This window comes from Poecilia reticulata, chromosome 10, assembly GCF_904066995.2.
Source record: "Poecilia reticulata chromosome 10, P_reticulata-male-v2, whole genome shotgun sequence".
Classification (NCBI taxonomy): Eukaryota; Metazoa; Chordata; class Actinopteri; order Cyprinodontiformes; family Poeciliidae; genus Poecilia; species Poecilia reticulata.
The window spans coordinates 21,867,556-21,890,413 of NC_088839.1; the positions used below are offsets into that span (position 1 = coordinate 21,867,556).

The 22,858-nt window shown below is 34.2% G+C and overlaps 3 protein-coding genes and 1 long non-coding RNA gene across 4 annotated transcripts; 3 read left to right on the top strand and 1 right to left on the bottom strand.

Annotated features, from left to right (window-relative positions):
• Positions 1-3,676: 3,676 nt before the first annotated feature.
• On the top strand, positions 3,677-8,465 carry LOC108166625 (uncharacterized). The gene is made up of 6 exons (XM_081611906.1): positions 3,677-3,763; positions 3,913-4,257; positions 4,354-4,689; positions 5,104-5,217; positions 6,042-6,088; positions 6,934-8,465. The coding sequence occupies exons 1-6, from the start codon at positions 3,721-3,723 to the stop codon at positions 7,078-7,080; spliced, it is 1,032 nt and encodes a 343-aa protein (XP_081468032.1). The 5' UTR covers positions 3,677-3,720; the 3' UTR covers positions 7,081-8,465.
• Positions 8,374-11,436, top strand: LOC145553243 (uncharacterized; the record flags this gene model as incomplete). The annotated part of the gene is made up of 4 exons (XM_081612034.1): positions 8,374-8,734; positions 8,831-9,166; positions 9,722-9,815; positions 10,173-11,436. Coding segments are annotated over 3 exons (789 nt in total), but the record flags the coding sequence as incomplete, so codon positions are not given.
• A 2,929-nt stretch (positions 11,437-14,365) lies between these two features.
• Positions 14,366-17,406, top strand: LOC108166626 (uncharacterized). Its single transcript, XR_014089227.1, has 3 exons — positions 14,366-14,499; positions 15,821-15,879; positions 16,648-17,406. It is a non-coding gene; the product is annotated as an uncharacterized LOC108166626 (long non-coding RNA).
• Positions 17,407-17,616: 210 nt separating this feature from the next.
• Positions 17,617-20,650, bottom strand: LOC103471478 (uncharacterized). The gene is made up of 6 exons (XM_008420507.3): positions 20,356-20,650; positions 19,791-20,120; positions 19,326-19,700; positions 19,042-19,152; positions 18,892-18,935; positions 17,617-18,324 (listed from the first exon to the last, which is right to left on the bottom strand). Exons 1-6 carry the CDS (start codon positions 20,396-20,398, stop codon positions 18,190-18,192), a joined length of 1,038 nt encoding a protein of 345 aa, XP_008418729.1. The 5' UTR covers positions 20,399-20,650; the 3' UTR covers positions 17,617-18,189.
• Positions 20,651-22,858: the final 2,208 nt, after the last annotated feature.

The window sequence follows — 22,858 nt, forward strand, 5'->3', positions numbered from 1 at the left end:
TATTTCTGGTATGGTTCATAATTAACTATTAGTCAAAATATTTTTTGTAAATTATAAAACTGGATATTCTTCAACATTTCTACTTTCACATCTTCTGACTAATTATACTGAATAAAACACCTTGTACTAACACAAGCATGTACAAATATGTATACATTTGCTAACACAAAACTTGTCATTTTTATTTTCTATATTTTGACGTTGAAAAGCAACATTAGGCCATATGAAATACTGTATGTTCTCTTTTATGTGATATATATTTGGTCCCCAGTTCTGATATCTCTTTGAACAATTGTTTTAAGGATGCAAATATGAATTTGCACCTGAGTGTTTCTACACAGAGAGAAGAAAGAAAAGCAACAAGATCATCTATCAACAACTATGGACTGGAATAATGAGGAAGAAAATATCAGTATTTGTTCATGTGTAAAATACCTAAAACATGTTTCTTGTAAGCTTTGTGTTCAATGCTAATGTTGCTTTGTAAAATGGACAATAAACTGTTTGCTTAAATGTTGCAAGATATGTTTTTTGTTATGTGCCTGGGTGAGCATGTAGAGCATTAAATTAAACAGGCTGAATTTCCACTTTATTATTCCTCTTTGTGTTTTTATTTATTTATTTTTAATCTGAACAATCCCATTGTTTTTAACTAGCCAATGCGGCTGAAATGGCATGTACGCAAGTCTTTTGAATATTTATCAAAAATAAAAAAAGAGACTAATTATTTAAAATAAATACAAATTACATTTGTAGCTGTAGCATTTCCAGCTTGTCAGTTTCGTTATTCACATCATGGACAGTGGTTCAAACCTGCTAAGTAGTATATATAATTAAGCAACAAAACTATAAAGTGTGGGATGCATGTCATGCAAAAACAGGTTCTACTTCCCAATTGACATGGAATTGATAAATATCTCTGCAACCCATTCACACCGAATATTTGTTATATCAGTAACTATTGATGGCTCGTGGTCAAGCGAATCAGAAGAACTGGTTCCCTACTTTTTTTTTTTCCTTTCACAGTTCTCACTCTGAGTGAGTAATAACAGAACTCTGTTTTGATTGGTAACATGACAGTCAAGCGGAGAATTCATCTTTAGGCAGCAGTGAGCAGGAAAGTGCAAAGCAACCCATAAATAAGACTGACTTCCTTAAGGGAAGCAGCATATTTCACAAAAGTAATAATGTCTGCTTTTGTAACAGAACAAACACAATCAGGTGAGAAAAAGTATTTTTTAAAAATCGCTGAGTGCAAAAAGATTTAGCACACTAAATATTCATATTTGCAAGTTAAGCTAAAATGTGAGGCTATATTAAATTGATATTAAATTAAGAACTGTTTTTCAGCCATGACACAAAAAGCAGCTCTCTGAAAACAACTGTTCTTAACAACACTACTAGTAACCCAATAAGAGTAAGAAAAATGTACAAAACGAACTAGTTTTAGTAATATTTCCCCACATATGAAGCAGCTATTTTTGCTTATGTTGCCCGCTACAAACATCATGTGTGTATTAAGCGCAACTAAGTGCTGTGGACCATGCTGTGGTTAAAGTGCATACAAACGAATATTTATTAACAAAAACAACAATGGATTGTGGATATCAGTGGTGTAATGCAAATGCTTGGATGTGTTGAATGAGTGCATATGGAAGTGTTGAGGTGCCAAAACAAAGACAAACTCAAAAGTGCAAAAGGAGGGGAGCTGAGGCCTGGCAACAAAACATCACAAGCGTCAAGCTGCAGAGTGGACGCTGAAGGTGACCCAAAAGATGGAGACAGCCAGGTTCAAATACTCTGCGTTCCAAATGAACAAATCAGCAGCACCTTTAAAGGGGAGGAGCACAAAGAGAAAACCTGCAACCCAGGCCCACAAGGCCGTAACAATATAAAAAAATAAAAAATAAATAAAATAAAATATATATATATATATATGTAGCTGTGAACTGTGGTCAAGTACAGCAGTTGTCTGCAGGCTATTGTGTGACATCATGTGGTTGTCACGATGTCAACGTTTTGTGATGTTTTTGTGAGTGTTTTTAAGTTTCATAGGTTTAGTTTTCCATCAGATGTCAGGTTTTATGTTTTGTTTATATGTATTTAGGTCATTGATTCTCCAGCTCTGTCCCCTCTGTTAATGTAGCTCATGTTTTTCACCTCTGTCTTCTGATCAGTTATTCTCCTCACTTGTTTCCTGTAGTATTTAAACTTGAGTCATGTTGTTGTCTGGTATGGGATTCTTGTGTATCTCACCTGGTGTCACGCATTTACTGCCTGATCGTGCCTGAAAACTGCAAAATGCCACCGTTCGTCTTTAAGCTTGCTTTTATTTCCTGAAACGCCAGCGGCACCCTTTGTCCTGAAGTTGTAGGATCAAATAAATGCTAAATAAAAGCTCCCCTTGAGGTACCCCACATGTAATATTTTGTCTTGATTTGTGTTCTGGTTTGTCTAATGTAACCTGAACCAGTTTTAACACAGTGCAGACCAATACAACCATCTTCTCCCATATTTGCCAATATGTTACAATCAATTACTGGACATTAAAGCAGCTTTTGAGAATCATAACCTACAGTTTTATTAGAAGAGTTAATTCTCACCCTGGTTTGTCAGCAGGGTTAATCATTTTGCAAGTGTCGTGTCTTTTTTGTGAAATGGCCACCAGTTTTGTTGATGTGACCAGCTGAGAATAATTTCCAGATTCTATGAAGACAACTACTTTAATGGGACAAGAGAGTAGATGTACTGAGTGAAATGAATTTAAAAAAATCAGGGAATACTTGTAAAAATTACTTTTCTAATTTTGTTAGATATGAGTTTCATTCTTTTTAGCTTTGATTTTAAGCTCAGTTTATAAAGTCAACAAGAAAAGAGCCATTGCCATAGTTTATCTAGAGGTCCAGACATTAAGACCATGTTAAAAAATAATAATAATAATAATAATAATAATTTGTGCTTTATGAAAATATTTGAGGTACATTATGGCAAAAATAATCAAGAAGATACCTGTAATGGGTTTATGTTCAGTGTAAATCTCAGACTACTTTGAAATCTACTGACAACATTTTATTTTACGGGGGGTGAATAAGACTGTAATGACACTTTCATAAACATGACATAACATCAAGAAATCATTACTGTTTAAACTTTACCTTTAATAAAATAAAGTTACCTAATTTTTAAAGTGCAATCAGTAATACTTTTATAACAAATTAAAATCAGTAATGATTTATTGGTTAATGTGAAGTTGTCATAACAAAGACATTTTGAATAATTAAAAGTGTCATAATTTACCGAATTACGCTTTATAACAACAGTCATAAATATTCATGAAGGCTTATTCATGTTCACGACAGGTGTTTATGACAGCGTCATGTCAGTCTTATTCACCCTCCCTTCAAATAGTGTTACCAATTATTTAAAATGATTTTTGGTAGAAGTTTGGGTAGTGCCTTAAATTTATTTGTCTTTTAGTTTTCCATCAAAATTCACAAATTGCTTAGGATGTTTGTGTTTTCTAAAAATTGTTTCACCTCAGTTTTACTAAATTCAGTCACAGATTGGCTTATTTTCCGAGGGTGTGCTCTTCCAACCTTTCAGCCAATCAGAACAATTTGCCCCTTGAACACATTGAAGACGTGAGACTAAACCTTCATTTAGAGAGGAAGGAATCGTCAGTGTTAGACTAGTGTTTTTTGTTTATTTTTTGATGCCACAATGACCAAAAGACTGTCTGCTCTCGTTGTTCTCACTATAGCTTGTAAGTATCACTTTTATTCAGTATGTTCATACTTGATAGAAAATATGAAGAGGAATGTATTTGTTCATTTGAGTTAAGCTTTGTAAAACTATGTGATTGGATTCATTAAACAGTTTTAATTATCTTGTTCTCTCTCTCTCTCTTTTTAGCTCTGACTCAAACTAATGAGGTTCCTCATCAGATCCCTTTGAAAGAGGTTGAAGTTGGTGGGAATGTTACTCTTCATTGTCCACGTTCAAACAATGAAGGCGACTTCTTCTACTGGTACAAGCAGCCGCTTGGACACATGCTCCAGACAGTTGCTACATCAATTTTAGGCGAACAGAAACTCAGTGAACAATTTAACAACAATCGCTTTAAATTTACACCAGGAGATTCTCAATACTCTCTTACTATCAAGGATATCATTAAAGAGGATGAAGCAACATATTTCTGTCAAAGTGGGACTGCTTATTTTCAGAGTTTTGCTACAGGAATCTACTTGGTTGTAAAAGGTAAGCTCTGTTACGTTACAACATACATCTAATCTTATGTCAGACAAGATTTCCATGTAATCGTCTAACACTTTGTTTATTTTTATTGCACTCTAGATTGTAAAAGTCGAACACTGACCCATGTCAGACAAACTCCAGAAACAACATCAGTCCATGAGGGAGACACAGCTAATCTCCACTGTTCTCTTCTCTCCAGCAGTAGAGAAAACATTAATCATAATCCGTCTGATTACAATGTGTACTGGTTCAGAGCTGGATTTGGAGAATCCCACCTGAGCTTTATTTACACTCAGAAGAACAGGAGTGATAATAGTAGCTGTGTCTTCCAGCTGTCTAAAACTATACAGAACTCCTCAGATACTGGAATATATTACTGTGCTGTGGTCACATGTGGAAAGATCCTGTTTGGAAAAGGAACTACAGTAGAGATGAGTATGTATAATCAATCAAATGCATTTTGAGGTAATGTCCAAAAAAGTTATTTAGAATATCTGATGCAGACAAATTCTTGTTAAACGTCTGACAAAATTAGTTTCCTGAAACATGCTTTTTCTTTCATCCCTGCCTAATATAATAGGATTTCTTATTCATATTAGAAATTATTTTCTTGGTTGAAAGTAAAAGCAAAATTCTCAGGACAAACAATTCCCCTTTTTTACTCCTGTCTACTAATGACTTCACACCTCGCTGATATGATATATTTATGTCCAACTTAATTTCCTCGACTTAGTTAACTGAACATTAATTATGAACCATTTGATCTCAGAATGTTTGAAATAACTCAATGTAATTATTACTAATACATGCACTACTAAAAGTCTCTTCTTTGTCTTTTTGTTCCTTCAGGTTCACAATTCAATCCAGCTGTTATTGTACTTAGTGTGCTGTTGGCGTGCTGTGTGACGCTAATTATTTATCTTATTATCTACATAAAACAAAAAGTTTTTGGACATTTTGAAGGTAGGTTTGTCAAATACAGAACAAAAACAAAGGTATATGAGATTTTGAGTTATTTCTATCAGGGTATTCAAGGTTCGTTTAAATTAAAGCATATTCAAATGCAAATTAGAACTATTTCAAGTGTCTATTTAGCATGACATATGTATTAATTTCTTCTCTCCTATTTTATGAACTTGTGCAATCATTTTGATACAATATAAATTTTCTATTTGAAAGTTAAAGCTAAAAATCTTTATCCTTTAAGAAAGGTAGCTGTAGTGGATGTGATGTAGCCTGACCCGATTCGCTCTATGATAAAACTATAATCAGAAAATCAACGGCTGCATTAGTGTTAAGTAGGTTTAGAATATTGTGAAGCTTTAGAGAAGGGAAATATTTATATTTAGAGATATGATAGTCTTTGCAACTGAATTTGCAACCTATTTTCCTTGTGGTAGAATACCTGGGTTTAGTACTGGAGTCTACGGTTGAGGGCAGCAATGTGTGACAGCGTGTGCACATATATTGTGTTTTGCTAGATAGATCTGGGTTTTAATTATGAACCTTCCTTTTTCATTTGTATGTGTGTGTGCGTGTGTAAGTGTGTGCCTGCATACGTGTACATATATCTTTTTTTATAATCACATTAATATATTTTGTAAAACTGAAAGAGTGATTTGCTACAGATGACATTGTACAAAGCCAAAAAGGAAAAAACAAAAATCACTTGTATATTCATAGAACACTACTTTTGCGATAAATTCTGATGAAAGGCTGATTTTGTACAATTTAGGGAATCTTAGTTTTAATCTTAGTTCATTCTGACAGCTTTATGTCTGTTATAGGCCCGTCTGGACAACAGAAGACGTTGGGAAACCAACCAAGTGACAAAGTAAGTCTGATTGCCACATTGCATCAAATTTAAAGAAGAATGCATCTATTGTAATTTTTCAGGACAGTTCAGGTTTTCCTGTCTGTGACAGGTGATGTATCAAATTTACAGTTATTTAAAAATATTTTAAATTTTCTTCCTAATGGTATTAAGTTGTAAAATTAGTCTATATACCACAATGAGGATATTACTGATTCATTTTGATTGTAAACTTCATGGTGAGCAAGTGTGACAGTGTTATAAAAAAACTTTACAGGGCATTGGTTACTGCACACCTTTGCCTTTTTGTACTTTTATAGTTTTGGTTGTTTCTTACCTGATGTTTTTGGATGCAAAACAGTGTTTCCTACCTTGGGATTGGTATTGATCAAGAATCAGTGATTTATACAATGGATCCCTGCCGTTCTACTACAAAATGTTCATTATTAGTTCAATATAACATCTGGGTCATTCACTGAAATCTAGACATTATGGACTTTTTCTCATAGAAATGGATGATGGTATTTCAGATCATCCTTCCCAAACAAGGATCAGAACCAAATTAAATCAGAATGAATTGCATATTTCAGTTATGGTAAAATTAAATTACAGTACATGTCCGACTGATACACGATCGCCATAATTCAACAAAATACCAAACCACACCAACAACAACAAAAAAAAGAAACCATCACTATATGGTGTGTCTATACATTTGAAATGGTTTGTGTGAAGTAACAAAGTGGAAGTAGGATTTGACAAAATGGCGCTACTCAAAATGGGCGTATGAATTGGGGAAGCTCGGAACATGACATTAATAATGTGCATTATTATAATAAGTAATGCAAAATAATTATTATTTGCAGGACACTCTTGGAGATGAAGCCAATTATGTAGCTCTTAATTTCGCCACAAGGAAGACAAAAGGCATGAAGAAGAGAACAGAATCACCACCAGAGTGTGTGTACTCAGCTGTGAGAGGAAGTCATCCCACACTGCGTGAAACGTCTTAGAGCAGGACCTGTGTGGTAGAGCTTGGATACAACATGCTTACATGACTGACAACAAATTAATAGTGTGCATTTGTTGGTTTTGCAGCTCTGCAGATTTTACTACTAAAATATTGTAAACCATGCTTTCTGCAAACGTTTTCTCATAGAATTGGATGATGGTATAAAAAACAACTGTTGTATAAAAATTGTTGACAAAAAGATTTCTCATTGTTCAGTAGTGCACTGTGAAAACATTGCATGTTTCTATCAACAATAAAGTATTTCCCAGGCAACCTGCAACAACCTTATTCCATCCATCCATCCATCCATCCATCCATCCATCCATCCATCCATCCATCCATCCATCCATCCATCCATCCATCCATCCATCCATCCATCCATCCATCCATCCATCCATCCATCCATCCGTGACTGACCCTCAGGATTTCTCTATGTTGACTCGCATGTTTTGAGATGAGCCTAGTGGTCTATTTCCTTTGCTCTTCTTGCCCAACTCTGTCGCCAAGCCCTTCCTGGAGCTGTGCATTTGGAAGAACCCTCCAAACACAAAACAAAAATACAAACTGAGAAGCTCTTAGCCAAGCAGACCTTTTCCCTTTTCACTATCTGTCCTCTGCCAACAACTCAAACAGAATAGAATTTTTCAGGTTCTCTCAAGTCTGAACCCAACAATCCCATGATGAATCTTTAACTGAATCTCCTTAATCTTTGGTTAAACTTTATATCTATCTTAAGAATTTACCAGGTTCACTTTCAGTTTCAATGTAGGGATAAATCAATCTTCTTTTCAGTATCAAATAATCTAAATACTACATGCTATCACTTTACAATTTAATTAATTCATATTTCTGTTTTATTTAGACAGAAAACCACATCGTGTTGAGAAACTGTCACAATTAAAAACTAAACCTGCACATAAAATCATTATCAACCACTATATTCAATTGATATTTGAATAAAGAGCAATGTAATGCTGATCATTAAGGGATGTTTGAGAAACCCATGTAGGCTGTTACAAAATGTAGACATTGTATTAGAGGGACGTTAGAGGGAGTGCACTCTACACATTTCAGCCAATCACAACAATTTTCACTCTACAGACTTTGAAGATATTGTGAGTAAACCTTCATTTGAGTAGTAAGGTGTCAGTTCTGCAAAATGCATTTTGCCACAATGATTAGAAAACTGTCTGCTTTGATTCTTCTGACTGCAGCATGTAAGTATTCAGCCTTACATAACATAGTTTAATAAATTAGAGCTTCTCTGTAAATTGTCTCATGACTAATTTAAAATTTTCCTCTGTTTTTAGCTCTGACTCAAACTAATGAGGTTCCTCATCAGATCCCTTTGAAAGAGGTTGAAGTTGGTGGGAATGTTACTCTTCATTGTCCACGTTCAAACAATGAAGGCGACTTCTTCTACTGGTACAAGCAGCCGCTTGGACACATGCTCCAGACAGTTGCTACATCAATTTTAGGCGAACAGAAACTCAGTGAACAATTTAACAACAATCGCTTTAAATTTACACCAGGAGATTCTCAATACTCTCTTACTATCAAGGATATCATTAAAGAGGATGAAGCAACATATTTCTGTCAAAGTGGGACTGCTTATTTTCAGAGTTTTGCTACAGGAATCTACTTGGTCGTAAACGGTAAGCTCTGTTATGTTACGTCAAACAGATCGTTTCATGTCAGACAAGATTTCCATGTAATCGTCTAACAATCTGTTTATTTTTATTGCACTCTAGATTGCAGAAGTCGAACACTGACCCATGTCAGACAAACTCCAGAAACAACATCAGTTCAGGAGGGAGACACAGCTAATCTCCACTGTTCTCTTCTCTCCAGCAGTAGAGAAAACATTAATCATAATCCATCTGATTACAATGTGTACTGGTTCAGAGCTGGATTTGGAGAATCCCACCTGAGCTTTATTTACACTCAGAAGAACAGGAGTGGTAATAGTAGCTGTGTCTTCCAGCTGTCTAAAACTATACAGAACTCCTCAGATACTGGAATATATTACTGTGCTGTGGTCACATGTGGAAAGATCCTGTTTGGAGAAGGAACTACAGTAGAGACAAGTATGTATGCTAAATTAGATGCACTTTGAAGCACTAACTGAATTGTTTTCTTACAGTTTCATTCTGTTCTATCAGGTCAGACTGAAGACTGAGACAGCTGTCAATGAGCAATTGAGATAAACTAATATTAACATTGGTTAATTTTTTATGTTTTTTGCTTTTGAAAAAATTTGCTTTTTTTATACAAACTTTCATCATCACTTTAAATTCTGTGATGTGAAGTATCAATGTCTGTGTCACATCATAACTTCTAGATCGTTCTGTACATTTCCCTTCTTAGAGTTGATGAATCTACACTTTTACGTATGTACTTTCCTGCGGAACAAAAAAGTATAATCACACACCATTTTATTTTTACATTGCTATAGATTAATAGTTAGCGTAATCTTAGAAATAAAATCTGTTTAATTGACCAAAAATGTATTTATTAACAATTCCTTATGCAAGTAAATTTGCTTGTCAGAAACACATTTAATAATTGAATGGAATCTTAACAAATAACATCTGATATGTATTAATTTGTTTAACAATGTATGTATGTATCTCTTTTGCAAGGTAAACCTATGGAACCTGTTCTCATTGTCTTGGGTGTGCTGTTGGGTATTTGTGTGATTGTGATTTCAATTCTTATATTCTCCAGAGATTAAAGGTAAGATTATTCTGTTATTTATTTCATTTTATTACAAAACCTTTAATTTATGCTGGTAGAATATCACAAAACATCTGCTGAATTCTTTGAGAATTAGCCAAAAAAAAAGAAAAAAAAAAGAAAGAAACATTTGAGGTTACATCAATTTAGAATATTTCTACTGTTCTTTTACTAATTTGTTCAACTGACACGGCATGTAGTAACACAAGCATGTCCACACTCAAGTGTATTCATTTGCTTACACAACATTTGCAATTCTTTTTTGCTATATTTTGAAAACTCACATTTAGTCATATGAAATATATTTCATGTTATTTGGTCTCCAGATCTGATATTTCTTGAAACAATTGTTTTAAGGATCCAAATTGGAATCTGCTGACTGAGTTTTTCTACACTGCAAGAAGAAAGAAATGGAGCCATTATCGTCTATCAACAAGTACTGACTGGAATTTTTGAGAAGTGAATATCTGTTCTTCTACATGTACAAAATACTCAAAACATTTCCTGTAAACTTTCTTTGTGGTCAGCTTTGTAAAGAAGAAAACAGGAACTTTTTACAGTGAGACTCACTCTCCACTGTATTATCTTTCTTTCTATAATATTACCTAATGATGTACAAATTTTCATAGAATTATCTGTGTTTATTTTTTTCTGAATTATTTCATTATTTTTAACAAGCAAATACAGTTGAAAAGACATTCATCTGAAGTTTTTTTAAATATTTATATAATTATTATACATGCTGTTTAAATACTGTAAATATTTGTTCATGCTACTTTTATGTTGCAATGGTGGAATGCATGTAATACTTTCGTACATATAAGGTACATTTTTAGTAGTAGCAGTTCCAGCCTGTCAGTTTCTTAATTCACAATACGAACAGTGGTTCAAACATGGAATACACATAATTAAGCATTTTAAAAGTACAAAGTATGTAAAGTCTTTCACACCAGAACAGGTTTTGATTCCTAATTGACATAAAATTGACAAATATTTCTGCAACCAGTTCAACCTAATATTTGTTACTCCATAAAAGCAAGGAAAATGTCAAAGTAGCTAGTTTTACAAATCCCGTCACATATTATTAGATCCTTGTTATATACATTGCGTACATTAGAAGTGAGATAGTAGACTTTAGTGCCATGGTGGATAAATAAAAATGTACCCTGGAACAACCGTCTTGTTTTCCTTCTGCTGCACTTTATGGCTACTGGATCATCTTGTGCTTTAAATCCAATGTGTTGAACACAGACTGAGCGCCCCCTGTTGGTCAAACTACTTCTGAGCTGTCTGGTTTTCCTGAGTGTCGTAAAATGGCTTTATAAGTTAGATGTATTTCTATAATTATTATAATTCAATTAGTCAAAGAAAGTACATTGCTCCTCAAAGCATTTTCTGTAATGTTTGATTTATGTAATTTTCTCATGGTTGTTTGGTTTATTGTTGTGTTGTTTGTATCTTGTTGCCATAGTGTCCTTGAGTGTTTTGGAAGATGCTTTAAATAAAATGTATCATAAAATGTACGGTATTATTATTCTGTAACAGCCTTTGACATCCAATATTAAAGAAGAGAGTATCTGAAGAACACAGTTTTTATTTTCCTTCTGTGACATTCAGGTTACCATTTGTTTCCTCCAAACATTTTCTAGCACCTTGAAAATTACACACGCAGAAAAAAACCACATAGTGAAAAAAATCGCAATGTTCAATGAACACTGATACCTACTACGATACCATGATAATGTATTGTGGAGTAGCTTGGTTTAGCTGGAGATTAAATTATGTTATCCCGTTTTTTCTCAAAGCCACACCATCACTCATCCACACTGTAGAGATAAAACTGAATTAGCACCTTCATTTATTTACATTTGACCAACATCTGCTCCTCTCCATAGGGTGGAACTAATAAAGGATGCAGATTTTTGTTAATATGGAAAGTTTATTTTAATAGAAATGCTATCTTTTAGATGATTAAAGTGAAACTAAATCCAATGTAACAACACAACTCCAGCCCTGATTTTGAAAAATTTCACCAAAGTGAAGAGACAAGTTTGGACAAATGTGGGGATGAGCAGGAAGTGTGGTCAGGATGAGGGAAAGCACTGTTGCCAAGTAATCTAGTTTGTTGCTATATTGATCAACTTTCAGTCCCTATTAATAACTTTTTTTATTTTCAAAAAAGAGACTAGTGACTTTACTCTGTTCATTAAGACTTGTGAAAGCACCAATTGCTCTGTACCAACTGTCTTGAGTGAGCAGAAAGTGCTGGTTTGAGCCCCTGCTGCACCCACCGCTGTAGTCAGTCTCACAGTTGTTCTGCAGTATACACTGCCTATAGTCAAAGAACCATTCCATTCTGTGTTCACACTGCAAATGAATCATGCATGTGCTAAGTTGAAAAACTATCGACCATCAAAATATGTGTTGGATGATGTGATACTCTATGTTCTAAAATAGTGGGATCACAAAATTACTGAATGAGAGCACCCCAACATGGAGCCTTGAGGAACCTCACGTGTCATATTTGCCTTGATTTGTGTTCTGGTTTGTCTACTATGATCTGAATAATAATATGATCTAATATGAACAAAAGATTAGCTGTATTAGAAGTGAAGTGCCTTAGAAAATAATGAATGTTTTTGACCCTTTTGAGATGTGAGTCACATCCTCCTTTTAAGCTTTTAATAACATATACCACAACAACAGTCACTTCCATTACAAATGGGTGTAAAGTTTGATTATAGATCAAGAAATTATGGTCATATCTACATATATTCTATGAAGATTTTTAAGGTTCATTTTAGGAGTAAACATCTATATATATTTAAAATAACTATCTATGAAAACTGAGATAGTGCCTTTATTTCTCTTTTTGTTTTCTATCAAAAATAGATTGGCTTACTTTTGAAGGGAGTGCACTTCTATCTTTTTAGCCAATCAGAACTATTTGCCCTTTTGAATACATTGAAGATCATGAGGCTAAAACTTCATTTAGTGAGGAAGGGATCAGTTGTGTTAGACTGGTGTGTTTCTTTTTTTTTATGTTTGTTTGTTTATTTATCACAATGGCCAAAATACTATCTGCTCTGTTTTTTCTCGCTATGTCCTGTAAGTACCACTTTTATTCAGTATGTTCACAAATGTGGAGGAGTTTACTTTTCAATATAGCTAAGCAGTGTAAAGTTATGCAATGGGCTTTATTTAACATTTTTAATCATCTTCATTCTTTTTTCAGCCCTGAGTCAAACTAATGAGATTCCTCATCAGATCCCTTTGAAACTGGTTGAAGTTGGTGGGAGTGTTACTCTGCATTGTCCAGTTTCAAAGACGGAGCGCAAATTCTTCTACTGGTACAAGCAGCCGCTTGGACATATGCTCCAGACAGTTGCTACGGGAAGCTTGACTGAACAAAAACTGAGTGAACAATTTAACAACAATCGCTTTAATTTAACAGCGGAGGATTCTCAGTGCTCTCTGACTATCAAGGATATCATTAAAGAGGATGAAGCAACATATTTCTGTCAAGGTGGGACTGCTTATTTTCAACGTTTTGCTGCAGGGGTATACTTGGCCGTAAACTGTAAGTTCTGTTGTTATTCAAAGAGATCAAAGAGGTCAGACAAGATTTTCATATAATAGTCTTTATTAACAATCTGTTTATTTTCCCTGCACTAGATCATAACAGTCGAACACTGACTCATGTCAGACAAACCCCAGAGACGACATCAGTCCAGGACGGGGACACGGTTAATCTAAACTGTTCTCTTCTTTCCAACACTTCTGTAATCTCTGGTCAATGTCCAGCTGAAAACAATGTGTACTGGTTCAGAGTCGGATTCGGAGCCTCCCATTCAAGCTTTATTTACGCCAACAAAAGCAGCTGTGATGCTCAGCAAAGGAGCTGTGATTACCAGCTGTCAAAAACTATACAGACGTCCTCAGATACTGGAATATATTACTGCGCTGTGCTCTCATGTGGGAAGATCCTGTTTGGAGAAGGATCAAAAGTACAGATGAGTAAGTCCAATAAATTCTATTTATTTTTCAAAAAGTACTGTTTTCATAGTGAGACTACATAACACGTATGCTACATACAAATTATAGATAGTCAGTCAATAAACAGCTAAAAGTTGTGTTATGAAAATGAAAATTGTCTTTGAAATAAATACAGATTTATATAACATTTTAGTGTTTACCATTAATATAGTTCATCTGAAAAAAAAAACAAACACAAATTGATTATTTAGATTATCGGGTGCTGAAACTTTTTTTTACTGAATTGTTTTTTCTCAACCGTGTTTCTGCTGGGTCAAATTAGAATAGCTTTGTTTGGTTTAAAACAAAAACCAAATACCTTGGACAAATACACAATTTTCCTTTTTTTCTCAATTCATAATTTCACACTTAAACAATATGGTGTATTTATATCCAGCTTAACTTTACTCAACTTACTTAATTATTGAACATTAAACATGAACTTTTTGATCTCAGTGTTTGGAGTAACTAACTGTAATTATTACTAATAAATACAAGACTAAAAGTTTCTTCTTTGACTTTTTTGTTCCCTCAGGTTCACATCTCAGTCCATCTGTTCTTGTACTTAGTGTGCTGCTGGCGTGCTGCGTGACTCTAATCGCTGCTCTTATTGTCTACATAAAACTAACACTTGTTGAACATTGTGAAGGTAGGTTTGATATATAGAACTGTTCCAAAGTTAAAGGTACATGAGATCATGAATCATTTTTTATTTAAATTCAAGCATATACAAATGTATGCTACATCTATTTCAAGTTTTTACTCAGCACTCTATGATAAATTATGCATAAATTTCTTCTTTCCTATTTTGATGCAATACAAAAATTCTCACAGTTATAGCTGAAGGACGTATTTTTCCTTTAAGAAATGCCACTGTAGTGGATCAGGTTTAGCACGAGTTTCTAATTCTTTCTAATTCTTACTTTTTTCTCTCTGAAAAAAAGTATGAAATCAGCAGCTTCTTAGTGTTAAGTGTGTACAGAATATTTGTAAAAAGTTTAGAGAAGGAAAACGTTTGAATTTACAAGTATGATGGACTTATTAACTGAATTTGCAACTAAAAATGAACTATTTATTTGATGGTTCAACACAGATTGAGGTTTAGTACAGCAATGTATTGAAAGCAGTAATGTTTGACAGCACATGTACTTCCATTGCATTTGGCTATAGGTACATGTTAAAATAAACTCTTCTGGGTTTTATAAAATATGATCCTTCCAGTTTCATGGCAAAAGATGGATTTCAGACCATATCTGTTGCTTCTAAAAACCAGTTGTATATTTTAATTAAAAAAATTAATTATCCCTTTGATGCACATGTATAGATTGCTTATATGCCAAGGTTTCGTGTATAGGTTCCTCTGCGCTTGCACATATAGCTCTAGCAACCCCTTCATAATGTGGTTTTCATGAATCATTCATACCACATGTAGAGATCTAGTTTTAGCGTTCAACAATCTAAGCCAGCTACAACTAGAGCAGTCCAAAATAGCTTCAGCTGAATCTTGTACTTACATATACATACATAAGAAAGGACAATGATAGTTTTTATCTATATCTATATATCTATCTCGCTGTTTGTCCAGACAGATAAGGATAGATGGTAAAGGAAGAATGGTAACTACATGTAGATTTCAGCATGTATTCCTCTGTTTTGCTTGCTGTGGTGTGGTTCTTGTGTTGTTTTTAAATAGAAAAATATGTGAAAAACTATTGTTGCAGCCAAAATCATGCAAATATACATTTAATATGCATTTAGAAAAAACACCATTCATTCAGTTTATTACAAAAGTGGAATTTTATTTTTATTTTTTATTTTTTTGCATTAAAAGCAGTACTCTTTTATTATAAAAACAGAATTCTGCTTTTGCAATAAATCCTAAAATGCCAGTTTAGTAATAAAAGGCTAATTTTGCACATATTTAAGTTTTAATTTCAGCTCTTCCTGACAGTTTTACTTTTTGTTGACAGGGGCAGATACAGGCCCATCTGGACGACCCAATTCATCGAGGGACCGGGCAACAGACACAGTGAGACTCTTATTGCCACATTGCACCAAATTTAAAAAAGAATACATTTATTGTCACTTATCCCAATTCAGCAGAATTCTCACATACCTGTCTGATACAGCAGGCTTGTCAAATTTATAACTATTATAAAATATTTTACATTTTCTTTATAATTGTTGGGTAATTTTCTAATTACCCAACAATGAAGGTCTATATTATTGATTCATTTTAATTGTAAACTTTATGGTGAGCTAGTGAGATGGGATTATAAAAAACAATGAATTATTGAAAGTACAGACAACTGGTTTGCACGTATTTGTCATTTTGTACCTTCATAGTTGTGGTGTTTTTTTTTTTTTTTTTCTAAAAGTTTTGGTTATTAAAATGTGCTGTTCATCATGGGTTGATTTGCGTCAACCAAGCAGGAGTTTGTTCCTGTTAAAGATCAGTGATTTCTATAATGTACTCTGCTCTGCTTCTACAAAATGTGCATTTATTAGTTCAATAAATAATATCCAAGTAATTTACTTTTGCTTTAATGTGGTCTAGATATTATGATACATCCAGATGATATTTCAAGTCATCAAGCCCAAACAGGGATCAGGACCAAAAAAATGTAAATTATGTTTGACTGGTTGAAAAGCAGTTGTAGCAAAACTAACGCAAAAGACGTAGGAATAGACAAAATGGCAATACCCAACTTTAGGGTGTGATTTGACAAAGATTGAAAACTTACCTGTAGCCAAATGTGCATATTAATAGTAAATAATATTAAATTATTATTTGCAGGGCGCTCGTGGAGATGAAGCCAATTATGTAGCTCTTAATTTCGCCACAAGGAAGACAAAAGGCATGAAGAAGAGGATAGAATCACCACCAGAGTGTGTGTACTCAGCTGTGAGAGGAGGTCATCCCACACTGCATGAAATGTCTTAGAGCAGGACCTGTGTGTGTAGAGCTTGGACACAACATGCTTACATGACTGACAAATTAACATTGTGCATTTGTTGGTTTTAAAGTTTCATAGATTTGACTATTTAAGTTTTGCTTTTTGCAAACATTTCTTACATGATTAAATATAAAATGTCTTTGTACAGAAATTGTTTACAATAAAGGGTTCACAATAAAATTGAGCCATTTGTACTTTTTACTGTAAAATGTAAAATATGTAAACTTACTTTGGCATACATTTGATAAAGAGCCTTTGTTTTGCACTATGAAGTGACAGCTGATGTGTTTGTGTGAACATGAGTATTTTACCCATTTCCCGTATTACCAAACCCCAAAATGAGTAATATTGTGCATGAAAACTTGCACTGGTAACTGTTTAAAAGTCCTTTGGGTATTATTGGAATATTTGAAAATAGATCAGATGCATCTTGCGTGAATCTGTTATTAAAGCTGCTCATATAAAAAAAATACTAAATAAAAAACATCATTCATGCATTTACATCTTTATATTATTGTTTTATATTGTCAGATGAACGTAAAAATAAATATATTCTATATTTCTATAGAGAAGTTGGGAAAAGAACCTAAGGTGTCATGCTGGCCTTTGCAGATCCTATGACTTCATGCACTGACCTTATTGATAACAGAGACATTTTTCATACATTGGATAAAATGTCTGAAAAAGCTGAACATAAATTACAAATATCTTTTGTTTATTAAAATTTAATTGCAAATACAATCAGTCAGTGTAAATAGTAACCTTAGTATATGGTTCATTCATTCATTGTATAAAAAAAGTAACATGCAAACTTTGATAACATTTTATTTTAACACTTTAATGACACACATGGAGCAGAAGCTTTCTTCTTTATGGTTTCACTTTACTAAATCTGAAGAAGAAAAAAAACAGGAAGACAAAACAGGAAACAGAGCTATAATATGATACATTTACTTGCTACTTTCACACTTGGCACATCCTCCTCCATCAGTTTTATAAGAACGGATCTTTTAAAATATTCAGTTTGAGACTGCCTTGATTTCAAAAACTAACTCTGCTCACAAATCAGTATTTTGATCAGACTAGTACAATGTGTATTTAAGTGTTTTGATTTAAAATTTCATTACGTGGCGCTATTGCTATATTGGGCTCCCCACATTCAGAGGCTGCAGACATTGATGCGGTCGTCGTCCTTTCCCCTGTTCTGTCAAATTACTGTGAAATAAAGGCCACTACTGCCAGAAAAATATTTTTAAAAAACAAACATACAAAAGTCAGCACTGAAAGTTAGTGGTATTAGTGGTCACGAGAGATAGTAGGGCTGTATTGGGCCTCCTGGTTGTGGTTCATGGTGATTTAAAAGAGCTTCAGGCATTGACTTGTTATTCCACTCCGAATGGTTTTAGAGCACCATAGATCTTCTCCCTCTTTACTGCTTTTGCATCTTTTCCTTCTTGACTTGTATTTTTTATTATACTAAAGACGACAGTAGAGTAAATCAGTGTGTCCTCTTCTTTCTGTAAAAAAAGACAACTTTTTTATTCCAGTGATAGATTTAAATAATGCCATTTATTCAACTTCATAGAATTCACACCAATAACCGATACATCTTGAAACAGATGGACAGACATAAAACCAATAAAACTACTGAAGACACACACATTAGTAGTGATCATATTAATAATATCATTACGAAGAATAAAAAGTTATTTAAATTTCACTCTTTTAAAAAAAGGTCCAACCAAGGACTAGGTTTGCAAATTAGTCTGTGCCTAGAAAACCGATGTACAAAATGATGGTTACTCTGTTGTTAACATGCAACATTGTTTAATGTGCTGTCGTTGATTAAATACATTTGAACTGAGCTGAAAAGGCACAAATCAGTGAATTGTTATGAATCAGCGGAAACCCAAATCATATCGTTTAGCATGGAAATGGTGGATATAAGTATGTCAGTAAATAATATACGCTATAATACATAATATAGGTTGATTAGAGATAGGTACCAGCACCTCCCAACCCCGACAAGGGTGTTAGAAAATGGATGGATGGAGTAAATAATATATGTTTTTTGAAAATATTACCTTTAGTTTCTGCTTTTCAACCTTTCCTTGTGGACAATTATCAACTGTGAAATACAAGAGGAAAAGTCACAGGTTAAATAAAAAAATTATAAACAAATACCAAACCTTCATTACAATACTTCCAAATTTAGTTGCAAAAATGTGTCTTACCGTTCCAGAAATCCCCTTTTGTCCTGATGATGGTAATAACAATGGCAAGCCCACTTACAGCCACAAGAGAACACGTCAGAAGCAGCCCATGATTTGGCCATCTGCAGCCATCTTACATATAAAAATATAACCCATAAAAACTACTTTTATTTAACAGTGATTGAAAACAATTATGTAATACATACATAATTGTATGTATTACATACAATTATGTATGTAATACATACATAATTGTATGTAATCCACAAAAATTAATTTTGGTTTATTAACTATCATACTCTTACCTTTGACTTCAATTTCAAGTTTGGTTCCATTTCCAAATATAATCTCCCCACACACGGCCAGTGCACAGTAGTAAGTCCCACTATCATCAGAGCTGACGTTCTTTGAGAAGTAATAAACACAACTTTTTGAATTTGATGATGCGTCAGGGTTCTTGTCACAGCTGTAAGATGCATTTTGATCTGTGTAGATGATGCTTCCGAGGAAAGTGTCTTTTCTGACTCCAAACCAGGACACCCTGCGTTCACTTGAACAGGATCCAGTCTGGGAACGAGGTAGGACTGAACACTGGAGGGTAACAGAGCCTCCAGGCTGAAGTGGGGCAGATACTGTTGGCCACTGAACAACACTGTAGTTTAATGATCTTGTATTTACGTCTAGAAAATGTGAGAGTAAAAATGAGTTCAGAAATTGTTTGAGAAATTGCCTCTTTCAGACATGCAAAGAATCTTATAAAAATGCATTACCTTTCAAAGACAAATAAGTCCCGGACCACTCATCTGTATTCCAGGTAGAAACTGCACAGTGATACAGAGCTTCATCTTCTTTAAAAAGTTTGAGGATAGTCAACGTGCTCGTGGATGTGGTATAGTTTGCAGCAAACCGTGAGGGAGAAAACCCTGGCTCAAATAATGGGTGGGTCGTTGCCTTCATCAGGGTTGTTATCAGTCTTAGAGTATCTCCATTACTCTGTTTGTACCACTTTACTCGAGTGTTACTGTAGTCCGAATTAGAAAGCCAACAAGTAAAGGTCACAGGTTCACCTAGCTGACCTGTGGTCACTGAAAACAGTGAATCTGCATAATCCAAAAATAATTATCGTTAATAACGAGTAAAAACAGATTTCATTGTAAATTTATCCCCGTACATGACAATATTTCAGCAGAAAAGTTGTCTATACTCAAAGACCAACTCATAAATGATACATAAATGGGGCAACAAAATATTCTACAGAAAAAAATAAGCTTAAAATGCTGTTTTTGCATTAAAACAAAGATACAATTTTAACCGAATAGCGTGAATAGTACTTACCTCCTTGATCAAGAAAAATCAAAAAAATCCACATGTGCATCATCCTGATTGAGTGAGACTTGTTTGTGGTTCGTGGTGGACGCGATATGTCCAACTGCTTGATGAACCTGCACGATAGCCGATTTTATAACTTCATTTCCTGTCATGCTGGCGCCTTCTGCATGTCAGCTTTTTGCAGTTTTGCCGTCTGTTTTAAAATGGGTCAAAACAACCATATTTATTTTTTGCAAGATCCTTTACCAATAGGATGACACACTAGTTTAAAATAATTTCAGAAAAACTGAAAAAACTGCCCCTTTCTTGTTGGACATAAAGTATTAACCTTTTTATTAAAAAAAAAAAAAGAAAAGAAAATGGCATTTGCTTTTGCCATTGAAAACATTGCAATTTCACAGATTTTTTTCTTAATGTAAAGCAAACATATCTATTAGAATTCAGTTTTTTTATTTTTTTATTCAATCTTCTGAGATCAAAAGTCAGAAATAGTTTTTTGTTTTTTTGTTTTGTGGCTCTAGTTCTCTTTCATACACTATGAAATATTGTGCTGTTGGTTAAAATGTTATTACCCATTTTTGTTTAAATGGTTTTATGACATGATGACGTTGAAAAATAACTCCCCTATAAAAGTTCCATAGATTTGTCTGTAATTTTTCTTCATATGCATTTGTAGCATATAAAATGTAAATACCAGATAAACCTGCCTGTCAATGTATCTTAACTTAAAAAGAAAATAACAGTGCATTAGCATCACGGGATTCAAAACCACAACGGTTACAGAATCAGTGAAATTATGCTTTGCACGTGCTTTTCTCACCTCAGGATGCTGGATGCTTGAAACTGTAGTTGGAACTTATGGTATAATTAGGTGTGCTAGTAATTTCCCAACCCCTACAGGGCAGTGCTAGAATGTAATTCCCCAATCAGTCAGTTGCTCTTTAAATTTATGAAACAAAATACATTGAAATGGTGGATTGATAGGAAGTAACATATTCGGTTCTGACACAGTTAAACACAAACAACATAATACACACACATACTCTGCATATGTACAAATCAATACAGAAGTACATGAAAGTAGTGTTGGAGGAATGAAGCTCCCCACTTCAGTTCCCCACTTATAAATCCATGTAACGTTTCTTCGTGGGGACACATGACATGATAACACCCCATGTGATACCAACTTAAGAGTGAAACTATTTCCTTTGTAAAACTGCTCAGCCTCTCCCCTCCCCCCCAAAAAAAGCAAATGCAGAAGTTACAAAACGCTTTGTGTTGTCTCTTTCCAAGAAACACTTTTGAACCGTTATTTCCTGACATCAAAAAGAAACGGCCACTCTCATACTGAAACCACAACTATTTTAATATTTTGTTTCACTTCAGACTTTTTTTGCAAGTTCAATTTATAACAGTAAGGGTTCTTATGAAGACATTTTGCATAATTTTTTCCAGATTCTTCCTCGGGTTAGCTTCTTGAACGTATATGCCAACACAAACTGATGTTGAGAATGAGATATTACTCTTTACATTCACCAGCCAATTTACTATGTACAACTATTTAATTGCTTTTTAAACAGCATTTAAATGAATCAGTCAATAACATGGCAGTAATCTGCCAATCTCTTTATTGGAGCAAAATATATGCTCAATTAATATGCCCTTATTTGAGCATCATTTTTTGGGTTCTCTCTGCAGGTATCCTCATCCCATGTATCCAGATGAATATTCCTGCATGCCATGCAGCCAGCTTGCTGAAGTTCAACTGTTAAACCATAGTGCTGTTCTGAGTATTGCAGGAACTGCTGATCTACTGTGGTTTTCACACACAACTCATTTATTGGGTTTGCTAAGAATGGACAAAAAAAAAGAAACAAGGTATGGAGAAAACCTCTTCTTGACACACAACAAGCCAAACACTCAACCAGACGAGTGACAGCAGTAGAGGACCACAAAAAGGGCTATTCCTGTCAGCTTAAGACAGGAACCTGAGGCTTCGGTTGACACAGGCTCAACACAAACTGAACCCACAGCAGTTTAAAAAAAATATTCCCTGAGTTGTGATATTTGATAAGAGTTTCAGATTTCATCATAAATTATACAAAGGTATGGATCCATTCTGATTTGTACCAACAGTTCAGGCTGCGTCTGGTGGTCAAATGGTTTGGGAAATAAACTTTTGTTGAACTTTTTTGTGAAAACTTAAACCCGTTGCACCAACTAAACTATCTCCTATTTCCTATGACCACAGTGTGCACTTCTTCTGATGGCTGCTATCAGCAGTATGATGCACCATGAGACAAGGTTCAAAGCCTCTCAAACTCGTTTAATGAACTGGCTTATTATTTCCTCACAGTAGTAAAAAGTAGTCATCAGTTCCAAATCCATTGAAAATATGGAAAGGGATATTCACATCAAATATTTACAGCTAAACAATCTGCAGCAACTGCATGATGCTGTTATCCAAATAAGTAAGAAAAATCTGTGATTATAAGTGTATGATAAATTA